Below are 9,380 nucleotides of genomic sequence, written 5' to 3'. Positions count from 1 at the left end.
TGTCTTTGGGATGACAGATAAACAAGGTCTGCACAGTGGACAGAGGGGTTTTGAGCCATTTGCAGTAGGCTATAGAGCAGGGGTCTCCAACCTTTTTGGGAATGAGGGCTACCCGAAGGACTCAAAATCATATGGAGGGCTACTCATTTGAAACAAACAGACCCTCACCCCTTTTTTGCGAGGGTAATCCTCCTAAATAATAAGTGATTTTTACATTTAAATAATCAATATTATGTAGGCCTATAATCATTTATGTAGCAACTGTATTTTCATCTGATTCTTTAATACTTCAATATCAATATGCAACACTCAACATTTTTATTCAGTTTGTTCATTTCAAAAATTGCATGGAGAATCTAATCAAATTTTGTTAAACAAATAAAAGCAGTCTTTTTGTGGAATTAATAATTTAGGTTACAAATTTTAGCACTACCCACCAGAGGCAGTTCTGATTTCAGTCTACAATTCAGTTTTAATAGCAATCACCAACACCACCCTATGAAGACGTCTTCTATCTGAAATCTCTCCATGATCTGACAAAAAGGTTTTGTTTTTTGCCAGGTAATGCAGAGTCCTATTGCATGGCATGCACGCCACAAGATTTTCAGTGCTGTTACCAGTGGAGAAAAGGCCCGTGAGCTAAAGCAATTGTTTTTCAGTCCTTGAACTATCATGCACGAACCGCATCGGACAAAGCTTTTTTTCTTTTACTGTCTATGCATGACACCTAATTTTCACCCCACCCATTTTAATGCTGCTGAGAAAATACTGTTTTACTGTCTGACAACCCATTCACATACACAGTGGCAACAACAGTACATTTTTGCTCCTACTGCCTCTTATTTGTTGTCTGGAAATATCTAACCCAATTCTAACAGATTAACTGATGACAATCAAAATTATTCTTGGCTTGCAAAAGTACATTTGACTCAAAAACCTATTAATGGAAAAAAGACACCAAATTTATGACAGAAGGATGACTGTTCTCTTGAAAAGACCCATGCAACATTTCAATCAGTTTTCCATGCTTGTATCCTGATAACATCTGATAATGCAGACCTCCTCCACAGCAGACATAGTTGCGGTCTGACAAAAAATAAAATCATCAATAAAACATCACTTGTTACCTGCTACATCACTTTTGATATTTTGTTTGGTTATCCAGAAAAAAAAAACTGATTTAGTCAACAGAGAATTTCCATGGCTAACCATATCTGGTTTGAGCAGCTATTTGGGGCTGCAACTAATGATCTTTTTTCTGTTGATGATTCATAAATTGTTTTCTCAATTATTGAGTTGTTTGGTCAATAAAATCAGGAAATGGCGATTCAGTGTTTCCTAAAGCCTAACAGGACATGTTTTGTTTCGGCTACACCCAAAAGATATCCAGTTTATTGTTTGAATAACGGTTTGAAAAACGGTGATGAGTCCATCTTCTTTTGAGGAATTTGTTGCATGCAGTTCATAGGAATGCAATATTTTGGACATGACAACTACATTTTACATTGTATTGCAAATACATTGCACTTTACTACAGACATGTAATATTTTGGACATGAAACAGCATAACACTTCAGGAAAGACTGCATAACTGCAGTTAGATTTTGTATGGATGTTTTTCACATTATGCAAATGCAGGGGCTTCAGGCTTGTAACCGAAGGGTTGCTGGTTCGATCCCCGACCAGTAGGAAAAATGTGGGCGGGGGCAGTGGTCTCCCATGCCCACATCCACAGCTGAAGTGGCCTTGGGCAAGGCACCTAACCCCTCACTGCTCCCCGAGTGCCGCTGTAGCAGGCAGCTCACTGCTCTGGGTTAGTGTGTTCACCTCACTGTGTGCTCACTGTGTGCTGTGTGTGTTTCACTAATTCACGGATTGGGATAAATGCAGAGACCAAATTTCCCTCACGGGATCAAAGGAGTATACAGTATATACTATATAAATGCTGATTTAGTCCTTATATATATATATATATATTTTTTTTTATAAATGCATTAATCTAAAGTTATGAGTGTGTAAATGATTATCATCCAGTAGCCATCCAGTAGCCTATATGCAGATCTATCGTCATATGCTGCGATTATAGGCCTACATTCATAACAAATCCTTCAAGGCTAAAGTCGGATATGCCTATTCATGGGTTTTATCCAGTCCCTTTTCCACAGGTGTATTAATCAAGCACCATGCATTCATAATCTAGGTGATTGATTCTGTGGAAAGGGACCGGATGAAACCCATGAATAGGCCTAGACTTGGGACAAGAGTAGCCTATGGTCACATATCTAGCTGCTCAAACCAGAGGCAGGCTATATGGGCAGTTGGGCACATAGGCTAAGGCCTACATCCAATGACTTTTAAGAGAAAACTTGTCAGAGGTAGGCCTATAGGGCCACATATGAAGAAAAAATAATAATTTGCCTTGATATGTTTCTTAATGTGTGGCCCTAATTATCCGTCGTACTACAGGACATTCTTACAAGAAATGTCAAATTGTCAATAGTATCCCCTTTACTAACATCCAGCACATGAATGCGAAAAACTAGTGTTGGTGCCAAACGTCTTGTCACACCCCCTTTGTGAAGCCAATCGGAGTGAGAGCCATAGGTGAGAGCGGTGTTGACATATCCCAATGTTTCTTCCATTTTGAATGTTCCACAGACTGTGGACACTCTTTGTTGGAGCAACAAGACGATCGAAAAACTATTTTATTACATATGTTTTTTTCTATATTTTAGTAGAGCGTTGTTGACTATTTGTATTGAACGATAAGAGGACACACAAAGTAAATATTTGTAGGCCTACGGGAATTTGACACACTCAACATGGCCGATAGCGACTACCACTTCAATACCTTCAATACATTTTTTTAACTCAGTCGGAGAAGTCAGGAAAGGCAGGCAAGGGTGAGTAGCCAACAACGCAAAGAAGAACCAGGTAAATATATGCTAGATGGATATGTACCACATAATAGGACAACTTTGATATTCATAATTTAAGCATTTATTTTCATTCTCGACATGTTTTGATTTACATTCTGTGAAATATCAAGTGTGTCAAGTTTGCAGACTAGCTTTTAGCCACCATTAGAGCGTTAGCTTCACCAACCGCGCTGTCTGTCACCTGTCCCAGTGCTAAAATGGTTTCATAACGCCTAAATCAGATGTGGACTCTAGATCGTTAACCTCTTTAGATCGACCTGTCTTCTGGTTCCGTCTATCTGTCTGTATATCTGCGAAATTGTGGCTTCGCATCTAACGTAGTCTATGTAACATGTTTATCCGATATAAGGTCTTTGCGAATACATAGCTGCTACAAACAAATGCATAGAGTTACACACAGTGTCACAGCGAGCTCAAATCTCAGATGATGGCCTACTAATTCCAATTTTGATGAGCGATATCATCGCTTCTTGGCTTGCATATTTCTCCACTTGTTACATGAAACGTGGTGATTAGGGCATTAATGAAATGTTTACCTTTCCCCCCTCCCCATAGACACAGATTTGACCATGGCATTAAGAAGTGGTCTGTGTCGCCTTCTGGTGAATCCTCAGAGAGCTGTTGTGGTTTCAGCCTCTAGATCACAGGGAACAGCAGCAACTCCTAAATGGGGTAAAGATTAATATGGTTAAACAATTAACTTGTTTGGATTATTGAGTTATCCAACTAGTTCCTCCATCAGGTTGTGTTATTATGACAGTTAATTTCTTATAATGTCTCTTCATTTTCAGAAATAGAAAAGGAGACCGTAAAGCGTCCCAAAGCACGTATGTTGACTACAGAATGGTTTCCACTGACATTAGATCTTTTGTAATTTTTTCCATCCACCGTGTTCTGTTTGGATAATGATGGATGCTTACTGCACTGCAATTCTCATATTAGCCAAGGTACAGTTTAACTGGCGGGATGCCTTGGACCTTGAGGGACTTTTAACAGAGGAGGAGATCATGATCAGGGATTCCTTCCGCACCTACTGCCAGGAGAAGCTCATGCCCCGTGTTCTCCTGGCCAACAGGAATGAAGGTACACGCCTAAGCATGGTCAGTGAATCAGCATATCACATTTGCATCAAGGCTTAATATCATTATACATTTATTTTAGTTTTCCACCGAGAGATTGTCTCTGAGATGGGTGAACTAGGTGTCTTGGGCCCAACAATTAAAGGTAAGCCTATGGTGAATACTTCTGCTCATAAAGTTAGAGAGTGAATTTTGCTTCGTGCTATAGCACAATTTAGGAATTGCGCCATTCCCTGACGTGTTTCTTCCCCCCCATGAAAATATGAAATCATGCTGGTCATTTGAAGTCATCTGAGTTATTATCATTGATTATTTTTCAGAGGGGAGATAAAAAACAATGAAGTCACTTTGTTATGTTTACATCTCTCCATGTCTTCCTTGTTGTTTAGGCTATGGCTGTGCTGGCACAAGCTATGTGGCGTACGGTCTGATCGCCAGGGAGGTAGAGCGGATTGACAGTGGCTACCGTTCTGTAATGAGTGTACAGTCCTCTCTGGTCATGCACCCCATCTATGCCTATGGCACTGAGGCACAGAAGGAAAAGTACTTGCCCAGGCTCGGTAAGAGACAGAGACACAGGGTTCATTCACCTTTCGCCATTGCACTAGATAGGGTTGCCAATTCAAATAAAGTCAAAACAGAGTCCAAACAACTTCAGTGCTTTAACTGCGTACATACAGAGCTGCTAGTCATGCTGCGGGACTTCATTTTCCTCTCTCAGCTCGGGGTGAGATTCTTGGTTGCTTTGGCCTGACTGAACCCAACCATGGTAGTGACCCCAGCAGCATGGAGACCCGTGCCAAGTACAACCCATCCAGCCGCACCTTCAGCCTTACTGGTTCCAAGACATGGTGAGTCGACTTGCAGAGCTGTATTTTGTGTAGCGTAAATACAGCGGGGAAAATAAGTATTGAACACATCAACATTAATGGACATTAATGTTTGTAATTTTTTTATATGTGTGGATTACCTATGTTAATACTATGAAAAATGTCATGCAAATAGCCTCATTGGAAGTATACTGCATAGCATGACTGCATCACCTAACTAATGTTCTGACATTGCTATATGTAGATTAATGATAGTTTTTTTTAAAAACAATTTTAGTTAGTAGTCTGCAAGGCTGTTTTTGACAATAAAGTGTTTTTTAATGTGCTTATTAATATCGGTTGGGTCACATTACCCATGGTGAGAGGTGAGACCAGTATAGTTATCATCTGGTCTCTGTATTCTGTTATTATGTGAAGTTAATGATTAAGGGAAACAAACAAATAATTGTATACCTTCTTGCATTCAAACCACCCTCAAATTAATACTTTTACATACATTCAACTGGACATGCATGTGTGTTTTATGTTGTTGAATGTTTAGAATACCTGTTTAGAATATTTCAAATCATAGTATGAATGACAAACTGGAAAAGACACTATAGTCTTCAAAATGATCAGGAACTAATATGTGTGCTTGTCCTTAACCAAAGGGTAAATGTGTCACAGTAACCCTGAAACTTGTAAACAAGATTCTTTAAATTCAGGGAGGACAGTGACTATAAGAGTCCACATGGTGGTGCCCTAGTGTAACTTTAGATTAGTCATTGAGTCATTGTCAAGTCATCACTTTTATTTATAGCGCGTTTGAGTGTAACCCAAAGCGCTCATGATGCATGTCCATGCTTTATTTTAGAACTAGTCAATTCGGTTCATTGTCAGAATGTGTGATTTTGAAGAAAAAAAAAAATATAGTGTTGAGAGTGTATGTGTGTGTGTGTATATATATATATATATATATATATATATATATATATATATATATATACAGTATATAGCGTTGAGAGTAACTTGTGATTCAGCTTTGTTCTCTTCCCCACTCTCTGTTCCTCTCCGTGTACAGGATCACTAACTCCCCTGTGGCAGACATCTGTGTGGTTTGGGCCAAGTGTGAAGATGGCAAAATTCGGGGGTTCATCCTTGAACGTGGCATGAAAGGCCTGAGCACACCCAAGATTGAGGGCAAATTCTCACTGAGAGCCTCAGCCACCGGTATGATCGTCATGGACGAGGTAGAGGTCCCAGAGGAAAACCTATTGCCCAACGTGTCCGGACTGGGTGTAAGTTGTACCACCCCTTTATAGACCATTGTGAATGGACCATGGAGTCATGTGAGATGCATTAGTGAGTAAATGAAGAGGATGTCTTCTGTCTGTGTTTCTTCTGTCAGGGTCCCTTCGGATGTTTAAACAATGCTCGCTATGGCATTGCATGGGGGGCGTTGGGTGCTGCTGAGTTCTGTTTCCATGCTGCCCGGCAGTACACACTGGACAGGTTAGAAGATCATTTAATTGAAACTACTCCCTTTACATCAGATGTCAAGTAACAACATTGTTTTCATAACAATCCATCTTTGTAACTTCTTTAGAGGTTTTGAAGTTCTAACATTGCACACTTAAATGGGCAAAGTCTATTGCTAGTGGTGTATTAACCTGTATGGATGTCCACAGAATACAGTTTGGAGTGCCCCTGGCCAGAAACCAGCTGATGCAGAAGAAGATGGCAGACATGCTTACAGAGATTACTCTTGGATTGCAGTCCTGCTTACGATTAGGCAGACTGATTGATGAGAAAAAGTATGATGTTTCGTAACATATAGTAAAAGCAGTAAAGGCATGTGCCTTCATTAGTTGGTTGACTGACCGTTGTCTTGTCTCTCCATGTCTCTAGATCATGTCCGGATATGATCTCCATGCTGAAGAGGAACAGCTGTGGCAAGGCTCTGGACATCGCCAGACAGGCTCGTGACATGCTGGGAGGCAATGGCATCGCTGACGAGTACCACATAATCCGCCACGTCATGAATCTGGAGGCAGTAAACACATACGAAGGTGAGTGAGTATACTATGGGGTTCCCTGGTATCCTGACTATATATTATATATATATATATATATATATATATATATATATAGAATATTATTCCCCAATCCCCACCTGGCTCGGTTAATCTGGCCCCCTAATCATCCTCCAGTTTAATGGGCTCATTCATTCATTCCCTCACTCTCCACTTCAAGCTGGCATGTGGTCACTGTTCTGGCACATGGTTGCCTAGCATCACCCAAGTTGGTGCTACACATTGGTGTTCCCCCTTCTCTTTAAAGAGCCTTGATAAAATGCCATTTAACAATGTGTTGTTGTTGTTAAATTAAATTAATGACAAGTTTTCAGCTTATTGTTCTGCCATGAGGAGTCAGTAATGTTTTTTTGTTTTTTTTTAAACGATACGTTGATCTAGCTGATTAGTTAATAATGAGATTGTTTCACTGGAACAAGCGGCCTAATAGACAGTAATGGACCAGTGGCCTTCTCTCATGGATCAAGATAACTGAGTAATATAAAACTGCAGAGATAAGAATACAATACAGATGCCTTGCCTCACTCACATTAATCTATTTGTGAATGTTTAATCAATATTTAGTAGGGCCTCAGCTTTTTAGCATAAAGTTACAGTGATGGAATCAAACGCATGCTGCCTCAGCAAAGTATTGTGTGACCAAGGCAGTGCAGTTGTAAGGAACAAAGGAAGTGATATTGGTGTCAATTGTGCCGAAACCAAAATATTATGCTTCTGTATTTCATGTGCAAAATATGTGTCCTATTTATTTCCAGTCTGGCTTTTTTGGGATTTGAAGATATTGTTTCTTTCTTTTATAGGTACCCATGACATTCACGCACTGATTCTGGGAAGGGCCATTACAGGCCTGCAGTCTTTCACTGTGGATAAATAAGAACCTGCTTCTCTCTCACATCCGCCTGTAAAGTCACTTTCAAAAGCCAGCTGCTGCCTTTATCAAAGAATGGATAGTAGGTCAATGGAATTTAAAAAAATGGTTGAACATGTCTGTAGAATTTTACAAGCACCAGAATATTATGTTTGAAAGAGAAAAGGGTTTGGTAAAGAAAATACACTTACAAAAGAACAGGAAAAGATTAGACCTGTCAGATACATTGAACTATGATGTAGTTCAACAGACCAAATCACTATTTTTCTATCCACACCACGCCTTTAGTTTGTAGAGATTGGTGTAAATATTAGTTTATGGAATAACATAGCTCAGGAACATACATTTCATGTGTTTCAAATGACCCCTGTAGTATAAGGCAAGAGAAAAGGGCAAAATACACTGGTTTGTCAATCATGTATACATTAAATATTTAAAATGCATATCTACAGGTGATGTTGAAACTTTACATGAGACTTTTTTGGGGGAAAAAGATTGACCGCTCAGTATCATTTTTAAGTAAAATATCCTTTTCTTACTAACAGGATCTTTTCTCTTGCATGATTGAAAGATATTTGTTTTAAATGTCAAAACTTTGTCAAAACAAGAATTATACCCAATAAATAAGCTAGTTGCAATTAAGTGTCTCCATTTTTCCTTATATTTTCATTGTGATGAAGGTCCCTATTTGTTTGTCATGTAGAATGGCGCTTTAATTTGATCCGTATCTGTATATCTAGCTATAGAGGATTTACATATTCTCTTTATGGCAGACTATTCTTGGAGTGAGTGGCACTGTTTTATGAATTTATTTGTTTTACAAGGGGCATTGTCCCTAGATCAACTAGGGATTAAGTGCCTTACTCAAGGGCACAACGGTGGAAGCCAGGTATTGAACCCAAAATTTATCAGGCTACAGCATGCTAGCTACCACCACCCCACTGTTACTCCAAATAAGTGTTATTGAAGATAACAGAAAATTATTATTAGCATGGGTATAGGAAAATGCAACAGTTTTCTGTTGAAATGTTGCCTTATGATGCAGGTTTGTGGAGGTGTTACCTTATCCAGCTCTTCTGTAAGATAATGCAGAACGTGAATCACACTCTTTGACACGTAACTGCTGTCCCCACTTAACCACACTTTTGTGTCCAATTTGTTTCCATCCTGCCTAATTTGAAAATGCAAATGTTGATGCTACTGATGCCCGATTGACTTTATGAATCAAAATCCAATCTTTATGTTAAATGTATCAGTCAAATTTTAACAGTTAACATGAAACACAATGGACCTCAAGTCACTTTAATGAATCAAAACTATTTTAATGACTTCTACACAGTTCCTACAATATATTCAATAAACATTAAAATCTAAATTTTGATAATCCCCAATACTTTCTCAGACATTTAAAAACGTAAACTCCAACTCAATGAAGTGAAACGTGAACAAATAACACAAAATACACTTGAACAAAGCATGCTCCTTGTGCAGTAACCACAGCCTGACCCATTTTGAATGAGCAGGTTTCTACTGAAACACAAGAACAATAGCTATACATGACATGGAAATATACCATCTTGTATATCTACTGC

The 9,380-nt window shown here is 39.0% G+C and overlaps 1 protein-coding gene across 1 annotated transcript; it reads left to right on the top strand.

Moving 5' to 3' along the window:
- The first annotated feature begins 2,801 nt into the window (after positions 1 to 2,801).
- Positions 2,802 to 8,430, top strand: gcdhb (glutaryl-CoA dehydrogenase b). The gene is made up of 12 exons (XM_076265541.1): positions 2,802 to 2,934; positions 3,495 to 3,611; positions 3,731 to 3,766; positions 3,882 to 4,022; positions 4,101 to 4,163; positions 4,408 to 4,578; positions 4,740 to 4,869; positions 5,909 to 6,125; positions 6,236 to 6,339; positions 6,516 to 6,641; positions 6,736 to 6,896; positions 7,721 to 8,430. Exons 2-12 carry the CDS (start codon positions 3,509 to 3,511, stop codon positions 7,792 to 7,794), a joined length of 1,326 nt encoding a protein of 441 aa, XP_076121656.1. The 5' UTR covers positions 2,802 to 2,934; positions 3,495 to 3,508; the 3' UTR covers positions 7,795 to 8,430.
- The last annotated feature ends 950 nt before the right edge of the window (positions 8,431 to 9,380 follow it).

This window comes from Alosa pseudoharengus, unplaced genomic scaffold, assembly GCF_046254945.1.
Source record: "Alosa pseudoharengus isolate Yale_2024_CS ecotype anadromous, Long Island Sound unplaced genomic scaffold, YU_APseudo_1.1 YU_APseudo_1.1_scf_4, whole genome shotgun sequence".
NCBI lineage: Eukaryota > Metazoa > Chordata > Actinopteri > Clupeiformes > Clupeidae > Alosa > Alosa pseudoharengus.
Note: the sequence above shows the minus strand (reverse complement) of the source record. Positions and strands in the feature narration are given on the sequence as shown.

Coding starts and splice junctions, on each gene's coding strand:
- gcdhb (XM_076265541.1), top strand. CDS start 3,509: ATGGCATTAAGAAGTGGTCTGTGTCGCCTTCTGGTGAATCCTCAGAGA. Junction 3,767..3,881: donor CGTAAAGCGTCCCAAAGCAC/GTATGTTGACTA, acceptor TTCTCATATTAG/CCAAGGTACAGTTTAACTGG. Junction 6,126..6,235: donor CCAACGTGTCCGGACTGGGT/GTAAGTTGTACC, acceptor TTCTTCTGTCAG/GGTCCCTTCGGATGTTTAAA.